At 36.6% G+C, this 23,040-nt stretch overlaps 2 protein-coding genes across 4 annotated transcripts; one reads left to right on the forward strand and one right to left on the reverse strand.

Annotated features, from left to right (window-relative positions):
* Positions 1-486: 486 nt before the first annotated feature.
* LOC121431713 (28S ribosomal protein S24-B, mitochondrial-like) lies at positions 487-4,136 on the reverse strand. The gene is made up of 3 exons (XM_041629372.1): positions 4,030-4,136; positions 1,978-2,164; positions 487-1,400 (listed from the first exon to the last, which is right to left on the reverse strand). The coding sequence occupies exons 1-3, from the start codon at positions 4,117-4,119 to the stop codon at positions 1,117-1,119; spliced, it is 561 nt and encodes a 186-aa protein (XP_041485306.1). The 5' UTR covers positions 4,120-4,136; the 3' UTR covers positions 487-1,116.
* Positions 4,110-21,907, forward strand: LOC121431711 (poly(ADP-ribose) glycohydrolase-like). Of its 3 annotated transcripts, none has more exons than XM_041629369.1 (17): positions 4,110-4,184; positions 7,850-8,052; positions 8,679-8,793; positions 9,162-9,617; positions 10,148-10,301; positions 12,752-12,871; positions 13,549-13,632; positions 14,319-14,486; positions 14,943-15,103; positions 15,587-15,678; positions 16,526-16,662; positions 17,390-17,537; positions 17,863-17,941; positions 18,707-18,815; positions 19,212-19,314; positions 19,970-20,098; positions 20,621-21,907. In XM_041629369.1, exons 2-17 carry the CDS (start codon positions 7,965-7,967, stop codon positions 20,833-20,835), a joined length of 2,358 nt encoding a protein of 785 aa, XP_041485303.1. In that variant the 5' UTR covers positions 4,110-4,184; positions 7,850-7,964; the 3' UTR covers positions 20,836-21,907. The 3 variants fall into 3 exon arrangements, with proteins under 3 accessions (XP_041485303.1, XP_041485305.1, XP_041485304.1); XM_041629371.1 differs by having other exon boundaries at positions 4,131-4,184; positions 7,912-8,052; XM_041629370.1 differs by having other exon boundaries at positions 4,152-4,201.
* The last annotated feature ends 1,133 nt before the right edge of the window (positions 21,908-23,040 follow it).

Below are 23,040 nucleotides of genomic sequence, written 5' to 3' on the forward strand. Positions count from 1 at the left end.
ATATGATCCCTGTAGTTATGTAAAATAAAATCATACTTTTTGAAAGTATGAAAGATGATGTTATTGACTACCAAATATGAAATATTATGTAGCTCCAAGGCCCAAAATTAAATTGTTTGTTCTTTCAGATGTATAAAATGGACTTTTCTCAAAGCCCAGGGGGGGGGGAGGCGGGGCAGTCAAATGAATTGCTACACACGTGTGACCAAATTATTTCCAAACAACCCCTAAACGCGTTTTTCTCTGTGTGCAAAATAACCCGCTAAACAAGTTTTTTGCGGGCTTATTTACACACTTTGGACCCTAAACAAGTTGTGGCCAGAATATGACCCCGGGCAAAAAACATATCCTAAACATGTTTGGCTAGTCTTTAAAAAAGAATCTTTGGAAAAATAAATACCCTAACTATGCTTGACCCTGCGATTGAACATTGCCCAGTCTTACAAAACCACCCTTTTTGAAAATCAATGTTTTTGATACCCGGTGCACATGCGGTCCACGTCCAAAACATAAAAAAAACACCCCTTTAAATGTGTTTTTGGGTCAGGCATGTGATGGCAATACATTTGACTGCCCCCCTGGGCCTCAAAGTTACATATATGAAGAATCTCAGTTAGATCAATAGTCAGCTTTCCCCCAATTGGTAGTTAGTATTTGCCATATGAGCAAATACAGATCTATCAAAATTTGACCAAATACAAAATACAATAAATTAAGAATCTGTTGTCTCTCAGTCTTTTACTTCATCAATTTTCCCTCAAACAATTACCTCGTAATTACCAGCTTTAAGAAACAGTAGAAGGCGACATATCTCGTACATTGCATATAGGTCAGTACATACTTTGCAGATCTAGTCAACTAGTATTAAACCGGTAGGTTGAAAGGTGAGTCTGCCCTAAGTCTAATCCAACAATCAGTCTTGACTTCAGTGAAATAAACTCACAGAGGAGAAAAAAACACACTTTGGATAAACTGCACCAAAAAATTGGCTTGACATAAGGCTATAGTATATACTTTGACTCATGGAAGGTTGCATTATGCATACTTATACTCTCCTGTAGAAAATATTCAGTCAGAGAGAATTATAAAAAAGAGTTTACGGATTCACAAGCTCTTTCATATCCACTTATAAACAGGCTTGTCCTCCACGACCTGAACTTCTAATTTCACAGGACACTTGAACCAATGAGAAAGCAGTTCTTCTGTATATCCTATCAAAAAGTAATACTTCTGCGGGGCTTGGTTTCGTAGCATGATGGCAGCGATGAAGATTTGATTAGCTCTTCGCTTTATGACTATCTCTGTCGCCATGCAATTGTGAAATGTCCCATACATGAATTTTCTAATGAAGAGGTCTTCCAGAGTTCGATCTGCAGTGTCTATTTCTCCTTCCAAATTTGCTGTTAAAAAAAAGAGAGAGTGAATGTGAGAGGAAATTATACATATCATATCTGCTTTTCAACCCCTTTTTCAGTTTTCAAATAGGATTTTCTATTACATACACAAAGGAAAGTGGGAATACAAAATCATCAGCTCAGTTATTGTATTTATGTTATCATATAGCCTATCAAAATAATACAAAATCTTCAATTCAGTAACTTTTTATGTCCGTATAATTTTTTTTTGCTTATATTGTGTTTTACTTGTTCAGTTATTAGTTTAGATACTTCATTTATTTAAATCATACATTTTGATAATGAAATAAAGTTAATAAACTGATAACTCTTCTGAAAATAAATACATATAGGTACACCATACTTGTGTGCCTGGGAGGAAGGGGGCAGAGTGTCCCCTGACAGAATTTCAATTTTCTAATTTTTCGCATATCAGAACATTTTAGATGGAAAAGTGTTTCAGCAAGTAATGGTGCTCTTTTTTTTCTGCACATCGGAATTCTTTGTTCCTCCTGACGGTTTCCAAGGTATAACACTGGTGTGTACCTACACACAAACATACATGCCATGTAAACATTCATACCTGTGTGTTTTGAGTTCCAGCTCTTTCTGACACCAATGTAATGGGGAGGGTTGGACTGTTCATATGTAACTGGTTTCTCTCCTTTACTAACCCTCACTCTACCTGCTACAACCTTGTGACATACTGCCGATGTCTGCAGAAGCCGTATCGACGACCTCTGAATATTCAATGCCCCTCTCAGCATATTCTGAAACACCAAAATTAAGGAAAATATTTGAATTTAAAACTCATCATTATTTTAGAAACTATTTGCAATAATCTTTTATCGTCTGCATAATAATCAACTAACAAAATCAACAGCATAGCCATTTGCTACTTTAATTTTTCAGTGGATGTGCTTTTAATATTGGAAACATCTCCAATATGACAATCTCTTTGACTTGTCAAAGGATAAAGGCAACAACATCAAAGTGACAACGAATTTTTTTCCACCCAAAATTTTGTCTCTGCTCTGGGCTGAGGTCAGAAGACCATTTGTTTGTTGGTGGGTATTGGTCAAAGAAGTTATAAAAACAAAAGTAGATAGAATTTAAGCAGGCCTAGATGGTGAAAAAATGGGAAAATTCTGGTGCGGAATCTGGGGCCAATTGCATGAAAGCTAGGGTCTGTACATGGACTGTCATTCATGTCACCGTTTTATCATGATGCACTGTGATCTGTACGATATGCCTTTAACTTTCAACAAACTACTCACAAACCTATTAAATTCATCAATGAAAATTATGAAATGTATCCTTTTCATTAGATATACTTATAAGCAGATTTAAAAGTTAGTAAATTTACAGAAGGTACCCCTCTTCCCATTCTTTTCTTCTTATCTGATCATATCATTTTCTTGTTCTTTTCCTCCTTTTATTTCCCCCCTTCCTTTTCTGCTCCAGCTTCTTCCTTTTCCTCTTTTTTCTTTTCTTTCACTTTTTTTTTTCTTGAACCTTGTATCCCTCATTTCTAAAATGTTATCTCTAATCTTGATCCTTCTCTTCTACTCCCTTTATCATATTTATAGACCCCTATCTTTTCTTTGCTCCATTATATTATTTTTCTGAAATTCTGGTTCTCTTTCTTTTCTTTGAGTCAAAGAAGAGGAACCAGAATTCCAGAAAAACTAAAAGTTTGACTTTTTAATTAATATTTTTTTAGGTTAAAGTCGCTCGTGCTCGCACTATTGCGAGGCAGTACCCCTTTTTTCTCTAATTCTAACTACATTTTCATCTTCTTTTTCTTTTTATTACTCCTTTGTTGTGTTTGCATGTATCATAGTATACTATAGTAATAATAATGGTAGGGGTTCCTAAAGCTACGCGGGTCCTAAAGCTACGCACCACTCATTGCGCATGCAGTTTTTAATAGCAAATGCGCACTCTGTGTGTGGAACTATGATTGCAGTGTGACAAATGATTCCTATTCAATTTTTTCTACATGGGCTGCAGTAAATCTATAAATGCAGAGAAAACCCACAACTATTTGGAATTTTGGAGTTACATTAGATTTAATTTCATATTATTCTATCATAATTTGAGCAAATCTTAAAAATTGAGGCACAGGAAATACTATTTTTTGCATGATAAGTCGAGTGCGTAGCTTTAGGACCCCTTCTACATAGGGCGGCGAGACTCAAGAGGTGGGTTTGGAAAACACGACGGGATTTTCGTATTTAGTGAGTTTTGACTTTTGTGATTTTTTCTTTTTGGTTAAGGATCTTTAGAATATTTCCCACAATTTAGTAAAAGATGGTTTGTTCAAATATTAAAATAGGCATATTTTATATCGTTTGTAAACAAAGTGCGTAGCTTTAGGTCCCCCCATATTACTAACCTCGCATTACGTGTGAGCATGCATCACATTCAGTTCACAAAAATCACACACAGTCGAAACATAAAACCGAGTTAGTGGGACCGACATAAAGTTTTCAGTGACTTTTAAATCACGTCCCCTTTATGAACTAGCATCAGCACATTCATTCTGACTCAATAAAATAGATAGACAATGAAAATTACACCCTGCAAGACAAACAGTAAGGTAAGAGCAGTTAAAATTGTTATCAAATCTTACGAATCTCCAGCTCCACGACCACCTAGACCTAGTACCGCAATAGCTACATGCACAACAATTGCATAGCGCCAACTCGCGTTCTATGTGCATGCGATAATCCAGTAAAGTCAACTCAAGTCACTGAATCAAGACGACAAGAAAGAGCATCTATTTTGGTAATAACATGTCTGAGGTGTGATTGTGAACCACTTTCTGCTTGATCCATGAATGCCATTTTTTTAAAGTTAAATTAAATTAATCTTGGCCCAGTGTGAATACTCAAACCAAAACGAAATTAGAATTGTAAACAAAGTGGTGAAGAAGTATGAATCGGCACGTGCGATTTGTTCTGCATGTAAGTGAGTGGGCCTTATCACATTTTTGTGTTGCCGTTTATACAAACTGCATGTTGGGTCATTCGCCTGCCATGGGAATAGGGAGGGGTAGTCTGGAGATGACATGACTGTGAGGGGAAGGGTTCCTTTTTGCGACAGCAGAGCTACCAAGTCTCACGCATTATGCGTGAGACTCGAGCATTTTGGACTCTTGTTCATCCCCTCAAATCTCTGTCTCATGCAACTATCATTCACAGCCTTTCCCCATATACATCGTTGTACGCAATGTCTGTGATCTCACTCAGATTCACAGAAAATCTCACGCATAGCTGGTCTTCGAACTTGGCATCTCTGCGACAGCCACCCAAACTTGAAAATAAAAATATGGAGAAAGTTCGGCCAAATCGTGGTTTTGGGAACCACTCTTAGATGTGTGTACGCGCACTTGTGTACAAAGTGAATGGAGGTGGAAATAGGGAACCGTGCGTGTGACTGAATAAAGCGCTGCTGTATGAAGTGAACGGTGGTTCCCTATATCACGATAATGCAAAGTTCAAAATATGATTATCATGTCATGATTATGGTCATGAATACATGATGGTGGTGGTACCTAGTCTTGAGGACGCAGTGATGATGTTTTTTATAATATAAGCTGAGTGTCATCATATACTTTTTCATCATTGACGTCTTGACACTAGCCATAGTGTCTTAAGCGAAGAACAATAATAAAGATGGATTTCCCTAGGAAATCCATCTTTTCATAAGATGATCGCTCGAAATACGTTCATTTTATTAATTTCTACACCTTCCCTATGCCTAATGCGTAGGAAGGTTTTGAAATATGTTAAATAGAAATGTAAAAAAAGAAGATTTCTTACCTCACTGATGCCGCGTAGACCCCTCGATCCACATGTAAACAACGGAAATACAATAGCGTCGACCCTTGAACCGCCTATGTATTACGTACTTCCGGCTAACGATGCCGTTTTGAAAAAACATTTATAGATAAAAATTATGATTTTAGAAATTAAATTTATTACGTTATTATGAATAATTTGTATTTAACAAATTATATATAATAACGTAATAAATAACATAAATTTGAAAGAAATCCTATGATTTTGTTGGAAAAAACCTTGGGCGGTTAATTTTAGATTTAACCCCAAAATGGTATGGCAAGTTAATTCCCCCAAGTCTGCGCAGTCCCCCTTGTCTGCACACAAGCGTATCTGCGTAATTCTAGTAAAAGAAGACACGCAACAAACACAGACTTTACACATGCAATACATAGTCAAAGACAGGTATTCATAATAAAAATCAGACTCAAAATAGTGGAAAAATTATGAATTTAGAGCATTTCATGTGACGGCCTCAAAATGCAGCCTTTCACATCAAAATCCCCAAATCGTGTGCAAAGTGAATGAGTGCGCAGACCTGGGGTACCATTTTTATTTTCAATCTGAAAATGACTGCCCAAGGTTTTTTCAAGAAAATCCTATATTTTCTTTCATTTTTCAATGAGAATTTTGGTACACTTATAATAATATAAGGAACATTATTAACTGAAAGATTTTTTGAAGTAAGAAGAAATTCATTATAAATCTTAACTCAAATTGTTAAGTGCGCAGACTTGGGGCCCACCATCATACCCCATGACATGTCTGCGCACCCATTCACATTGCAAGCAATTCAGGGATTTTGATGAAAAAGGCTGTATTTTGAGGCCTTCAGCTTCACATGATATGCCCAAAATACATGATTTTCCAACATTTTGTGGCGGATTTTTTAATGAATATCTTTCTACTGTTCTATGTATAGCATGTGTAAAGTCTGTGATCAGATTCTTAAATCAATTTTTTAGTGTTGGTTACCCTTGCTTCACTCTCACGTATTGCGATGTTAGTATTAGTATACTAACTCACACGTATTGACCTTGCCTGGGACTCTAACTAATTTGTTGCAACTGCAGTGCAGTCAAGAACTCTTCCCGCTATGCTAGCGAGAAGTGCTGATACAGGAAGAGGTTTTTTAGCAATTATGAGCTGATCGACTAGTCTAGACTCACAGACCCTTTACTGACTAAATGAACCGATATCTAAGGACAATTACACATACCGGATCCTGCTCTAAAATTGACAGAATGAAGCTATATTTTGGTACATATTTCCAGTCCCCTATCATGTATGTTATTAGGGCTAGATATATTATTTTGAACCTTCTCCATGTTTTTATTTTCAATTTCAGTGGGGTATGCATATGGAACTTTTCCCCAAAGGATCTTTGCAAGAACCATATTTTGTACTAAATAGGTTCATTATTGCGGATTGAAATAATCGCTAGAGGGTATTCATTTGTCTCGCAATCTACTATGGTCAACAAGTAAATTCGTGATCACTCTCGCAAAAAGTGTTCACTGGCTTTCTAGGAAATTCGTGATCACTCTCGCAAAAAGTGTTCACTAGCTTACAAGTTCACGAGCTTTCGAGTGCCGCTGCAACTCTTTATCAAGTGACACGGATTGTCCGATATCGTACTCTTATTTATACTAACCTCCAAGACCGTACGCACAAACGCGAGAACAATAGGTGGGCACTGATCCGTTGTGTGATTGGTCAGGAGTTATGCAAATAAGCCGGGGGTATATGCAAATACGCCGTGGGTCGGCAATATGCAAATGAGACAAAAATTGGCGGGCTCGCTAGTTTCCCGTGGGCGGGGGTTGACTGGCTGAGCGGTCCCTCGACTGGCTGAGCGGTCCCTCGATCGGGGCCGGGAACGATCGGGTCGGCGTGCACTGCCAGGTAAGGGGGTATTGTGCTGTCGGATGGTTCGCATCCAGAAATCGGGGATGTCGATCCCGCTGTCTCTGTTGAAATTGTTAGGACAAAGACGTATACTAATAGCCTCCTTAATCCTGCGTGTATACCAATGTCTTTCTTTAGCAATGCAGTGTACACCCTCCCAATCTGGGTGGTGTTGCTTCTCCCAAGCATGTTCTGCCACCGCGGATGTGTCGGTTCGCTGTAAGCTAGTGAACACTTTTTGCGAGAGTGATCACAAATTTCCTAGAAAGCCAGTGAACACTTTTTGCGAGAGTGATCACGAATTTACTTGTTGACCATAGTAGATTGCGAGACAAATGAATACCCTCTAGCGACCATATTTTGTGTCGCTCATTTATCATGATGCACCATGTGAAATGTATTATCAATAAATTTGTCCGTTAAAGTAAACAAATCATTGTTTATAAAATGATGTGATATCCCTTAAAATTGATTTTAAAGCTAGCTAATGAATTTTTGTTTGTTTATTATAAACTTCAGAATTACCCCACATGCAGCGCATCATAAAAGATGGGCGACATGAAAGACGGTCCTTGGAAAGACCCTTTCGTGCATTCGGCCCCAGGTAGGATCTGTCATTGTACAGTTTCTTTTGTAAGCAGGTGTGAATGTACTGATGTTCTACCCAATAGGGAATTAAATGTTTGATTTCCTTGTATCCAGAATCACAACCGGCAACCAAGGGAGTCACTGTTTACATCCAGCCATCCCTGTTTTGTTTCTAGATGTATTTCAGATGGATCAGTTTGATTGACAGTTTTTTTAATACCATCTGATAATGCCCAAGAAGAGGGATAGAGAGACGGACGAGACAACCCCAAAGAGGTTCAGGCAGTCCACGTTGGATTTCCATTTTACTGCAAAAGGTTTGATTTTTAGTCGTTGTAAGTGTTTGTACCTCAGTGTTAGCTGTAGTTAAACTAGTTAAGATTGTAAAATTAGTTACAATACATGTTGAAGAAAGTCCATCAAAATGACTACCCAAGTGTTAGTAGCAAATGCCTATTATTATTATTATATTGCAAAATGATTTTGTTTGAAAATGAATAATTAACATTATGTTATTCATAACATACCTGCCAGGAACTTGTGTTTTCCAAGCAATACCCACCTCCTTATTTGAGATAACATAATGAATGGCTTTTCAGCCGGGATTTCATTATAATTACCGGTATATAAACTATATGTATTTCATAACAAAAGTAGATTGGCAGTTCAGCTATTGTAAATCTTGATTCCGAAGTCTTTTCTCTCTAAATGATTGCTCATTGCGACTGCTCGAGTTAAGCTTTTAATTGAATGAAATGAAATGTTTCCAAAGCTCCAAGCTAACGATCTGATGATGAATACAAGTATGACCTTGCAGTACATTCTTTGGATGGCTCAGTACGTGTGCTCACAAGAACCATCATTGATAAGGGCCACTATTCTTTGTAGGCTTCTGTTTCCCCCTCACTATTTCTTTTCTTTATCTCGTATTTTCTTTACCCAGGTGGAGTGAAGTCAAATCCTGAAGAGGACGAGGAGGAGGCAATGATGAGTGCGGAGGAGAGAGCTGAGATGCAGAGGAGGAGGGAGCTCATGGCAGCCGCTGCTGAAAGAAGGAAGTGAGTTCTTGCCATTCATGGTTAAAAGTGGGCCTGGTGGGGTTGGGTTTGTTAAGCTTAGGCTTCATTGCACTGACTTCATTTCATGAACTGCGATATTTATCAAAAGTTAGAAATACTTGTATGTACTTCAACATCAAAGAGGGTTTAATAGTCTGCAATAACAAACCCTTTTTAACACCTTGTAAACCAACAAGTAGGTCTTGAGATGGAAATAGCACTAGTTACGATTTGCTTTTGCCCAGTTTGGCTTTGGAACAACTAAATATTGATCTTGTTTGTTTTAAGACTCCATATCTGTATTCATCAAAGCTGTACTGGTATTCTTAATTTTGAAATTTTCACTTGGTGTTTTTTCGCATTACTAGACAATCAGGTTCACCATGGAGCACACCACCAGGCAGCCCTGAGAATGTGGAAGACAATGACAGCAATCGCATGCAACGATCATCAACCTCAAAGACAGTTCAACCTTCATCACCCGATATACCATCAAGAACTGTGCCCAAAAGCAATATGATAGCTGCTTTATCAGAAGCTAGCGATGCTTCTCTGCAAGAGAGGACTAATACCCCAAAACAAGAGAAAGATGTTTATAAGAGGACAGATTGGTATGATTATGTTGTAGAAAAGGGAGTATTGCCCGATGAGGTGGACAGACCTTCAACCTCGAAAGATGCTCGCAAAAATAAAGTGACTGGGAAAAATGGGGAAGATGAGGATGATATGAATCGTTCAGATGTGAATTATGCAGAGATGGAACCGGCGAGTCCAACTCTGGAATACATGTATGATGGAGATGGATCACAGCCATTGTTTACTGAGTAAGCTTTTTTTTTCAGTTTTACCTAATCTTCCGGGGAGGTTAGTCACTCTGTGTCTGATCATGATGATTAATGTTTATATGCAAATATTTTCATGATTTTTCCCTTATATAATTCTCCCAAGTTATTTTCATGATTCTGTGTTTTTTTGTGAGCCAGCAACAGAAATATGAGTGAAATATTTTGCAGTTTGAGACATAAGAAAATTAGCGAAAGTAAAGCCTCTACAAAAGTTTTAGTGCATACACTGTACAGGGTATGATAAATATGAATCCTTTCTGACTGCCATTATATGCTTAGAACTTTCCTTGTCCGTTATTGAATTTAATATGTAGAATATTTTTTAACTGTCAAGCTCGTACATGTATACATTTTATACAGCCCTTGTTTATGTAATTTTAACTAAGATGTACATTTGTAATAATGTGCATTGATGCTAAAGAAAGTTTTTTTCATATGTAACACTGTTGTAACCCTAGAGTTGATATTTATTGATCAAACTTATAATGTTATTGTTCTTGTATCTTTAGTTCAGAACCTTTGGAAGGTGAGGAGGTTCACTGCACAGATGTTCCAACTTCATATTGGAAAGGTTCTCCTATCTCGGAGTTAAACCGGGCACCAGCCTGCGCTGATGTATTACCTGAGATGAGACCATCCCAAGATCACACCATTCTCTTTAGAGTAAGAGAATGATATTCATCTTTTTCATTTAGATTTAATGTCATTTGATACTAGCTACTATGCCCGAGCCATTGGTCCATATTCTGAAGTTTGTGTAAAATAGGCAATGGTCTAACTGTGTGTCAAAATGATGGGAAGCCAGAAATGTCAAATTTCATTTACATGAAATATTTTTCCTATCTACGTAAATATTTTTCCTATCTTTACAAAGCTCGTTCCTTATGTTTAAAGGGGAAGTTCACCCTGAAGAAAACTTTGTTGTAAAAATAGCAGAAAAAATAGTAAAAAATATTGGTGAAGGTTTGAGGAAAATCCGTTAAAGAGTAAGAAAGTTATTAGAGTTCAAAGTTTTGGATTTGTGACGTCATAAACGAGCAGCTGCCCCATGTGTTCTGTAACATAAAAGGCATGAATTTCAAATTTTGCTTGGTTCCTGATGACTTAATTTTGTTTTCTATTCATTATCGGGTGTGAAATGATTTGTCTATTGATATACAAAAGGTACAGTGAAAACCATTTTCAATTTTCTGAGAAAATGACATTTCATTGATTTTTTACCATTCGCTATGTAGGAATGCTGCTCGCATATGACGTCACAAATCAAATAGTTGAAATTCTAATAACTTTTTAATTATTTGACGAATTTTTCTCAAACCTTCGACAATATTTTTTATTATTTTTTCTGCTATTTTTACAATAAACTTTTTGTCAGGGTGAACTTCCCCTTTAAAGGACAAGTCCTCTCCAACAAAAAGCTTGTTTGAATACAAAGAGAAAAATCCAACAAACATAACACTAAAAATTTCATAAAAATCGTATGTAAAATAATAAAGTTATGACATTTTAAAGTTTCGCTTAATTTAACAAAACAGTTATATGCACATTCTGAGCTGTATGTAGGGACAGTGATTTTCCGTTTCAAAAAATGGCCTTTTCCGTTTCAGAAAATCACAAATTCCGTTTCAGCACGTCAGAAAACGGAAATTCCGTTTCCCCATAGACGTTGTACACACGGAAAAGTGACAATTCCGTTTACACATTGAATAGCAAAATCAAAGCGCATACACTCGCACTGGCCAAAATTTGTATCTGCTACTGTACCAACAACACAATAGAATCCGTTCTAATCGGATCTATGCGGGTGTAAATAATATTTTTACAAAGACATTTAGCATGCATACATCCTCACCTCTCACATCATTAGCATTATTTCACGGTGAAATGATTTTTCATCGATAATTTGGGGTTTTTTTTGACATCGTTATCATCAGTCAACGGCTTTTGCCGATCCGCCATCTTGGATTTTAAGACCACGATATCGTGCTGTTACATCTTCAAACGTAGAGGGCAGCAACACACGACCGTTCATAGTTGGAACGATCTTTGGTACAGTGCAGTGAAGCCCAACCCGGCCGGCAGGCCGGGTATGGGCGTGGGGTACTGTACAATCGAGTGTGCTGATGTCGGGTGCTGTCATGATTTGTGAATTGTCATGATTGTAGCGAAGTGAGATCGTGTTTTCTGGGGTTTAGTGGCCATTTAATATTCTCATTTTGTTGTGATTTTGGAGTAATTTCTGTTGCTATTCTGTGTATTTTGAGGGAAAATGCGTTTTCCGTGATTTTCCGTTTGAAATGCCACTTTCCGTTTCAAAAAGCATTTTCCGTGAATTCCGTCCGTTTTCCGCGATCGCGGAAAATCACTGTCCCTATGTATGCAAATGAGGAGATTGATGACGTCATCCACTCACTATTTCTTTTGTATTTTATTATATGAAATATTCCAATTTTCTCCTCATTGTCAAGTGAAAAAACTATTAATTCCTCCCTGAATATGTGGAATTACCATTTTTTAATACTATATGGTTCAGTCAAGTCGGTCCTTATTGTCAAATAAAAAAAATGAAATATTGTATAATTCGAACAATAAAAAACAACAGAAATAGTGAGTGAGCCAGTGAGGGACATCATCGACTATCTCATTTGCATGTTACTCGGTTGTGCATATCACTGTTTTGTGAAAAATAATCAAAACTTTAAAATGTCATAACATTTTACATCAGATTTTGATGAAATTTTCAGTGTTGTGCTAGTTTGATTTTTCTCTATTCAAATCAACATTTTTCTGGGGTGAACTTGACCTTTAAATGAAGAAGAGAACTATTTCAGTATTTATTCCCAGTCAGTTATGAATTATTTCAGTGTCAAATGAGCTGACATATTGATTTTTGTACTATTAGAGTCAGAGATATACTTGTTACAATTGGCTATCCAAAGTTAAAACATAACCTTAATAGACTAGATTTTAAATTAAACCAGTGTTTGGAATGCAGGGCATTAGATTTATTTTGAAAAAAACAACAACACTTTTTGTAAATAACCTGCAGTGAGGGATGGGGTATTCCCCAAAAGTTGTTTGGTTACCTGTATATGAGTTATTATTTTTAACAGACCCCAGTGAAATCAGGTGTTGTTCCCACTGCCTTACCAAGTGATTACCAAGATAAATGGGATGGTGACCATGTAAGAATGCCATGCTCTCCAGAAAACCTATATCCTGTGGAAGATCAGGTAAGTTACTCAGTTTCATATTTAGTTTTTTTTTTCTCTCTTTCAGTTCAATTCATTTATTCCACGCACAATGTAAAAATACATATATATCTATACACATTACAATGAAGCATTGATTGAATATTATATCATATACATTGCACTCATATAACATATATTCACAAAGAAAAACGTAACTCATGCAAATTTATTGTGGATGGGGACAGCTATAGAAGAACAAGTCTTATTGGTTAGCTGTCCCTGAGAAATTAACATAACTGAGGTACATGTAAAGAATGAACATGAATAAACACATAAAGGGGAGGTACAAAAAAGTAAAAGCCTGATGTTCAGTTATTTGCTATTTGACTGTCAAATGAGTATGTTTTCTTCTTTTAAAGCATTGCAGTGAAGGGCTAGCTGGAATTGCTTAATGTGACTTAAACGAATTACGGTAGTTTGTGATTAATGCAATTTAAGGAATATTCACATCATTTAGCCATTCACTAAACGTTTGTTTAGCACAGCACAATGTGGGCGCATTTCTTGATGCAGGAATTGAAAACCTTGTCTGGGATTTGAACCCTTGACCCACTGTATAAAACAACTTTGGTCCCACTAAACCACATTTTACTTTTATGTGGTTGGTTCTGCTTCTGCCTGCCTTATTGACTTGAATCTCTTTCACTTTTCCGTAGGCTGGAAGAAAGAAAGTCCAAAGCAGATGGGAGCTCATTGAAGCAACCTTACTTGGTGGAATAAAGAACTCGGTAGATTTAGAAGTAAGTCCACTGTACATTTCATAGGCAGGGCATCGTTATGAAACCTACATACAGGACCAGGTGGAATGTGCGCTATGTACCAATTGTGTGTTTCATTGAGTTGTTTGTAAGTTATGAATGATTTTACACATGACTGGTGACCCTTTCTTGTGCTAAATGATATACCGTATGTAGCTGATTTAGCATCTGAGAACATGTTACAGTTGTGCATAACTTTTCAATTTGCTTTATGGAACATCCATGATAGATGTACATTGTATTTCTAGGTGAAGTTGCATAATAGGATGGAACTGACAATCGCCTTGTATTGTAGATTACATAATGTAAATTTGGCATTCTCTCATGGCATAAAATGTGCAATAGAAAATTTAACCTTTGTATAAACTTCTTAAAGGGAGTATTACAGGTATACTGATAATGTAGCTACAGGCAATCTATGAAGACTTTACTCAGAGTATTGAATTTGATGTATTACTAACAGTCTCATTACTAGGTTTCCAGCAAACTAGGCTGACCTAGTAAATAATTAATGGGTTACAGTTCATTCTATAAATAGACATGCATGCTAGGCTGTACATCCAGACACTGCTAAGTAGCTATCACAACATTTTGTATGTTGTTCCTTTTCTCATAAACACACAACTCATTTGACCTTTCTTTCACAAACAAATTCTGTTTCTTTCAAGGAAGCTATTTTGACGTACAACGCTCGCTACAGCCAGCGTTGGAACTTCAGAGCACTTCACACTCTCTTTACGGAAGTACTAGATGCAGAGGAAACAACTTATTTCTTTGATAAGATTCTCCCGGAGATGGTTAATCTTGCTCTACGATTGCCAAAATTATGTACTCAGGTAAGAAATTTATATTCAATTGCTCCTTTTCTTTAAATCATCAAATTTATAGTTCAACTTCTGTCAATCAAAAGATAACAGATTCAAAATTAGAATTTATGTCATGATATGATATGTCAGTGAGATGAAAAATTATCATGAAACACATGCTACATGTATCTGAATTGTAAAGGAGAAATGTCTTCAATCATTTGGTTTACGATAGTTTGCTTTGTTTTCTATTTTAAATATTTAAGGCATATCCCTTTCACAATCGTCAAAGGGGCTAACATTTTAAGATACAAACTTAATTTGTACCACTTTGTCATATTTTCCCTAAATATGAATCTTCAAAGTGTCCCTACACATGCAAGTGATAGTACTATACCCCTTCCTCTAATAGTCACAGCACCCCTGAATTCAAATGCTGTAATCGTACTACAATGTGCATTCTTTTTTTTTTCTGAATGATTTTAGGCCATTCCTCTATTAAGAAGACAGTTAACACACAGCATCACAATATCCCAACAGCAGATAGCCAGCCTCCTTGCCAATGCTTTCTTCTGTACCTTTCCACGACGGAATGCTCAGCAAAAAAAATCAGAGTACTCCAAATTCCCAGATATCAACTTCAACAGGTACATGGACAGTATTTTTTTTCAATTAAAATTTTGTAACAATTGGGCATGTATATTTCTTTGTCGACTCAGTAAAAAAGTGGTGTATCAGCAACCAAGTGAATTAGTGATGCAATATATCATGATTATGTCTTTTTATTTTGTGGACAGAATTTATAATCAACCATGGGGGGGGGGGGACTGTCATGGTTTGACAATCATCAACCCTTCATAAGAGAGAAAATGCTGCCTGAAATAAATGGTGATGATGAATGATGATGTACATGCTGTATTTTAGCATTACCAGAAATTAACACAATTTTTCAAAAATAGAATACGAGGTATTCTTAGTAAAGATTTGTGAAATAGTCAAGTAACATGTCAGATATGGCCATTGGTGATTTGAATATTATATACAGATGTTGGAATGAATGGTCTTACTCTAAAATTTATGGTATGTGAATTGAATTTGGATCTGTTTTGCATTTTCATGTTGAATTTCAGGTTATTTGAGATGGGCAAAGGTTACAAGAATCACAGAAAGATTGAGAAGTTAAAGTGTATCCTGATTTACTTCCGTAGAGTTACTGAAAATGGTGAGTTTAACTTTGCTCTCATCATCTCTGCATTGATCTCTTTTTGCTTGTGAAAAAAAAAACGATGTTTAAATGGTGATTAATGATAAACTTGTATCTTTTTTCCCCCTGAAAAAAAATGATGTAAAACTGCAGCTTTGTTGCCTCTCACATTAGGGCTCTACCCAGGTGAACCTGGGTTTTGATCAGATACATTAGGATGGTGAAATTTCCTAACAGTTTAGTGATATTCACTTATTGATTTTGAGAAGACATCATACATATATTGCCTATACGTAGAGGATGAATATTACATTTCATTTCCCTGATGGCATTGTATTTTCCCCAAGCGATTATAATTTGCATAAATCTGAGGGAAAATATTGTCTCGGGGGTGGGGGGTGCTTTGAATGGGAGTTGAAATGTTATTTATTAAATCGATAAATTTAGCAGGCAATAACTGTTGTATTATATAGTCTATGTTAGATTCAACATCAGAGTCTGCATTGGCTTTGTAGTAAACTTGCAAAGTATGTTTGCTGTTGCTCTAATCCGCCTATGTCGTAAAAGAAAAATACAGCTAGTGCATGCTTCATGCAATCTACGCTTACGCACTTATGGCGTACATCAAGCAAACTACCTGTTTATACAGCTTATAAGCAGTGAGCGATGTCCCCTCGGTGACCATACCGCCACTGTTTGCAATATGACAGTTATATTCACCGAGGTGATGTCAAAACCTATAATATAACCATAGCAATCCTTGCAGCCATGATCATATGCGGTATTGACATACCACTGATTAAGTTCTCTGTAACCTAATAAGTCAATTCTAATGTTATAGCTGTTTTCCTGTTTTTATTTTCAGTACCTACGGGAACTGTGACAATCAGCCGAAGGGCTTTGACTGATCTACCCAGGTGGGATAAAAGTACAGCACCTCTCACAAGGCTTCACATGGCTGCTTCGGGAATGATTGAGAAGGAAGGCCATGGAATGCTTCAGGTAGGTGGTGATGATGATGATGATGATTACGATGATGATGATGGTGATGATTACGATGATGATGATGGTGATGGTGATGATGACGGTGGTGGTGATTGAGGAGGTGATGATGATGATGATAATGATGATGATTACGATGATGATGGTGATGATGATGACAGTGGTGGTGATTGAATAGGTAATGATGATGATGGTGACGATGATGATCGTGATGAGTTGAATGATGGTGATGATGATGACAATGACGACGATGATGACGGTGGTGAGTTGAATAATAATTATTATGTGATGGTGGTCGACATTGAGATGGTGATAATGATTAAGATGACGATGATAAAATGATGAAGACGATTTCCTGGTTTGAATGTATGGATAAGTGTACTGCATGAATATGCTTCAAAACAAAGTGTGATATCTGGGGGGTGTTTCACAAATGCTTATGTGTACATGATATGTAGTAGTGCGCATCCTCTTGGTATGATTTGACCAATACGGTCATGTCTTTTATAACGCATGCAACTTGGCATTTAAGGGCGACTCAAAGTCATACTTAAATCTTTGTGAAACACCCCCTGGTTAATTAAAACAATGGTATTGATGGTACATCACACTCATGATGCAGATGATAGTGTTTATTTTACATAATGCTGATGATTTGACTTGCAAACTACAAGCTTTGAATATATTCACCTGTCACAACCATACTATGGCTTCTTTGTCTTTCCAGATGGACTTTGCTAATAAATACATCGGTGGTGGTGCATTGGGGTTCGGTTGCGTCCAAGAGGAGATCCGCTTCATGATCAACCCAGAGCTCATAGTGACTCGTCTCATCACTGAGGTTCTGGATGACAATGAGTGTGTCATTATCAAAGGTTAGTATAAGAGACCTTGAGCATTTCATGAAGCATCTTGCCAATTTTTTACTGTTACAAGCTACTGAAATCCTTGCATCTGATTGGCTGATTGGAATTATTAAGCATACTTAGCTTTCACACCCTACTAGGTACCCAATAACACCTAAAGGGAAGCGTGGCAAGTGTGGATTGATGTCTTGCCAAAGAGCGCTAGGCCGATAATGGAATTGAACACACACCCCTCTGATTACAAAGCAAGGGTCAGAACCACTTCACCATAATGCTTCCACCATCAGTATACCATGTATTCATCGCTCTGCTTTTCTTAATGTTTTCTGTCCAGGTGCTGAGCAGTTCAGTGACTACACCGGATATGCTAACACTTTCAAATGGAAGGGAAGCTTCAAGGACTCGACACCAAGGTATTCATTTATTTTTCTTTATATATTAAAATAGACCAGCCAAAAGCTTTTTTTATGGATGCCCTGATGTTCCATTTAATACATACATAAACTTGAACATCATCAAATGATGATCAAATGATTTGATACAATACTCTCAAAGTGATTGTGTTCATTAACCTGTGGTCTAATTCTCAGATAGTTCAGTTTGGAAAGCCTAGTTTACAAGTGAGTTCTGTGTATTAGTTGCAATTTTTATAGTTCTATTGATAATATTGGCCTTAAGATTGAGGAAAAGAAAAGGAAAGAAAGGAGGGGAAAAAATTAAAAGAGAAGAAAGAAAGAAAAGAAAAATAGTAACTAGTTGGTGGTAATTATAGACAAACATGACTGGTCACTATTTTTGTATCCAACAAACAACAACTTTCTGTGTCTCTTTATGGTAACTCCCGTAGGAATTCTGCAGGACAGCATTTTGCTGGTAAACGCCAAGCTGGTATATAACCAATTACCTATGAAACATTTTTATGTCTAGGTTAATCAGTCATAGTGGCTGACGTTATAGACGACAGATATCACTCTCGGGCCTTTTTATCAAAGTGGAGACAATGGCAGAGTTGGGATTCAAACTCACAAGCTTGCGATTATGAGTCCAATGCTCTAACCACTGGACCACAAGACCCTTGTGGTCTTAAATCAGGAGTGTGAGAGTTTGGCTCTTTAGCTGAATTCAGCTATTTTTTTTCCTGAGATAAAGATTGTTATTTACTGTATATTTTAATACAGGGATGCATGGGGAAGGCGAGAGACTGAGATCGTTGCTATTGATGCCCTTGTGATCCGTCGGTATGAAGATCAGTTCAGACCTGATTGTCTCCGGAGAGAGCTCAATAAGGTATCAATAAACATCTCAGAATTTTTATGACCGATTGATGTTTTGTAAGTTTTTTCAATGTTATGTGTACATTTTACGTGCCTCTTTTAATAAAATCTTCATCTCCCCAATCCTGGCCCCAAAATGGCGGAATTCATCAATTTTTTTTGTGTGATCTGATTTGACGATACATAATAAGTAACTGAACCCCAGACATATTACAGGGAATTCTGTTGCTTTTTACAGAGACTAGTGTTATCAAGTTGTATATTTCCTATGAAAGTCAAGATAGACATATAGTAATAGATTGGCAATGACATTGCATGAAATACATGTAACCTGGATGACCACTCTGATCTTCTTAAGCAATTCTGGGGATTCCATGCAATATTCATTTATTTGATTTATATTCTGTAGGCATTTTGTGGTTTCCATGGTAACACCTCATCAGAGCATCTGCCTGCCATAGCGTCTGGTAATTGGGGTTGTGGAGCATTTGGAGGAGACAAGAGGGTGAAAGGTATGTGGATAACAAATCCACTTGAATGTGTGAAAAATTGCTAAAATCATTGATTGGCAATGAGGTGAAATACATGATGAATATGATGTTTGCAATGACTGTACATTGGCTACATTTTTTTTTCGATTTGTTGTCAGTTTTGTTCTTACTCAAATATGTGTTTTGACTCTATAAAAGTGCTGCATGCATAAGTGCATGATAAATTGTTTCTGCACAACCACACTGGTGAACTTAGTTTAGAAATCAAAATAAGCCATGATTTTATTCTGATTTGAATATTACCACCTTGGCCTTTAAAGAGAAGTAAATATTCTAAACCTGTGATTGCTATAAAAATGATATTGATGAAATTAATTTCTTTTAGTGCATATATCATGTACTATTAATCACTTCTTTGCTCTTCCAAAGAGACTTTAGATATTGTTACCCTGGCTTTAGTGTGGCAAGCCTTTACAGCACACAAGCATTTCAAAGAATAAATTCCTTCCAGATACCCATTTTCCTCACCTGTGTTGAGTGCATCACAATGTGGATCAATTTCTTGCTGAAGGAAACTACTCCATGATTAGGATTTAAATATAAAAACCCTGTATCAAAGTCAGGAGTGGGCAAAAAAGCAGAGCTAATAGTATTTCTTGTTTATTTTCATATGTAGGACTCATCCAAATGATGGCTGCTGCTGAAGCAGGGAGAGATCTGGCTTACTTCACGTTTGAAGATAAGGATTTATGTGATGATATGGCAGGCATGCATGACTTCCTAGCAGCCCAGTCTGTCACTGTTGGTAAGCCTTCTAGACTCATTTTATTCAGATGTTTTGCCATGAAATGATAATATGCATAATATATCTCCTGAAGAGGCAATTCATTCTTAATCAAATATAGGTTGCCAGTTTTCAGCAAGATCAGTCAATGCATATATCAGTAAGATAGTTTCAGATTACTGATTCTTGATCCTTATTTTTCTGACTTGAAATATCATGACCTTTTTTTCTTTATCTTTTTATCCTTTCTTTGTTTAAGCTTATCATCCTCTCCCATCTCTTTCTTCCTGTTCCTTCTTCCCTTCTTTACTTCCTCCTCCCCTTTCAAAATCCCTCCATCTCATTCTTCCTCTTCCACTTTCTCTGTCTACCTCCTTCCAGCTCTCCTTTTCCCTTTCCTCCACTTCATTTTGCTCCTCTACTTCCCTTCTTTGTGATCACTTTGTCACCCCTCTTCATTTTTCCATCCTATCCATCTTGCAGAGTCCCCTTTATGCCTCACACAACTAGCTACCTGATCATTTATTGTCCTTATTCCTCTAGGTGATCTGTGGAGGAACCTACATAGGTACAGGACGGACGTCTTGAGACGTGGTGCAGGAGCATCAAAGCCCAAGCTCTTTCCGTACCTCCTTCAGCTCTACACAGTGTGTGATTCAGACACAGACGAGTATGAGACCGAGGCAGGCCCTCCAGCGGAGACCAAGGCCACAGCTGGTGGAAGCTACAGTCCCAACTACAGAGCAGAAACGCCTTAATTGTTGATGGTGTCGCATGTTATGAGGACAGAGTTTTTATGAAATAAATATTCCACTATTGTTATAAGCTATCAAAATCCTTGCATCTGATTAGCTCAGAGTAAAGTTGTAAGTGAAATTCATTGACTTTTTTTCATGAAAAGCTTCTAAGGTGTTGACTGATTAATGGACCACCAAGTTTTGATTTAAGGCAGGCCCTGCTAACAAAGTGTTTTTGATGGATGCCATAGTCTCTGATTATTGGCAGATATGTACTGCCAATTATTGTACTATGCTAAAGGATTTATGTGAAATCATGGTGTGACTCGAGGGTCCTATGTTTCTCTAAGGCTTGGCACAGTTTGATCATCCAGTTCTCGAGTAAGGCTGAACCTACTGCTGTAAACAAGACCCTTTGAAGCTATAGTTCCAACTACGGAACAGAATTTCTTAACCCATTAACTGCCAAGTGCACATGCTCAAGCTAATATAGGATTATTAACTGCATGCTTGCAGTTGTCACACAGTCAAACTTTCAAATTTGTGATTATGCCAGGTCAAACCATGACACATGTATGTGTATTCACTGCCTGGCCTAAAGATGGCACTTCTTGGAGGATACACGAGACTTGACATGGTCAAGGGATCATTTTTCATAAAACTTTCGTAAAGTATGAAGTGCAGGCTTGTTACTTATAGGTGAAAAGCATTAATGCTCTATGTAATTAGGAGATTGAAAATGATACATTTTTATGCCAAGTCTTTATAGTATATTAAAATATCAATCTTGAGTCTGCTCTTGGTTGCAGACATTTGCAAGTTGTTCCGCGTAATCACCTTGTTTCATTGAGATTTATGATTTGTTAATTGTATTTCTTGTTTTAAGCTTATCAATCATATGAAAAATATGGTTTTCTTTATCTTCAACATATATGTATACAGTGCAATCATTGTCATTAACTTTATCATTTGATTTTCCATAAGTTTTGTTCTTTCTTTACAGCTAGCAATGATAGATTAAAGTCCTGCAATGTGTGTATTTGTTCATCTCTTTTTTTCTATTCAATGGGGAATCCTCTTTAATATTTTGATACTTTCATTGCTTTTATGAATTCCTTGAATTAAATGTGTTACCAATGCCACATGAATAAATTGAAATAGTGTACCCCCCCCAAAAAAAAGGGGGGATATGTGGACTCTGTCTGGGCACTTCATACTCTGGTCATAAGTATGTGTAAATCATATACCTTGATAGAAAAACATTCATGAAACGTCCTCTTCTCGTCTGGTTAACAATAGGGAACTTTCTAAAACATGACAGAATGTAACCCTAATAGTTATTTAATCACTTAGTCCCATCTGATAGGTTTAAAGCTAAGTTAACCCCAACAAGGTGATTTGAACAAGCAGAGAGAATCAGATAAGCATTGCATTGCATTGAAAAATTCTTTGAATAAAGTAAAGAAAAGTAAGAAAGTTGTGTAATTTTTAAGAAGTTCATAATGGTGTGTGACATCAATTACCTTATTGGCATACTGTCCTTGATGTGCACATAACTATTTTGTGAAAATGACAACTTTCTGATTTTACCATCTGATTTTGATAAAATTGTCAGTGCTAAATTTATTTGATTTTTGTATTTTTCAAATCACATTTTTTCATGGGGTGGACTTGGCCTTTAAGGTAGAAACTCATCTGTGCATGCTCAACTCCCTATTTCTATATATAGACTAAGTGTCCACAGACTGATTTATATCTGAATCTAACATTTTTCCCCCATTGCATTCTCATAAGCTCTCGAATCATTTTTCTAAAAAATCAAAGTTATTCCTGAAATAAGTAGTTGGCAATTTACACCAATACTTAAACACCTTTTGTAGTACAAATATTCTTTGTAATGTTTTGTGCCGTGTTAATGTATATGTGAAATGTGCACCCTAAAAGGGATAGTATGATTTTCTACAATATGTATAAATGATGTAATCATGCTTATTGCTGTGAAATAAGTTGATTTCACTCTGTTCTCTGGATCAAGATGTTTTTATATGCACATCTCGTATAAAGCATGTATATTTGAATGTTACTTGCATTGAATATTGCAAGATATGAGATGAATTCTATATAATATTTTGATTTAGAAGTTTTTAATTTATTTTCTAATAAATTGATACTAATCATGCAATTCAAAAACAAAATTGTTGGGGTATTTATTCAATTTCTGTCCAA

The sequence above is a fragment of the Lytechinus variegatus genome, chromosome 18, assembly GCF_018143015.1.
Source record: "Lytechinus variegatus isolate NC3 chromosome 18, Lvar_3.0, whole genome shotgun sequence".
In the NCBI taxonomy this organism is placed as follows: domain Eukaryota; kingdom Metazoa; phylum Echinodermata; class Echinoidea; order Temnopleuroida; family Toxopneustidae; genus Lytechinus; species Lytechinus variegatus.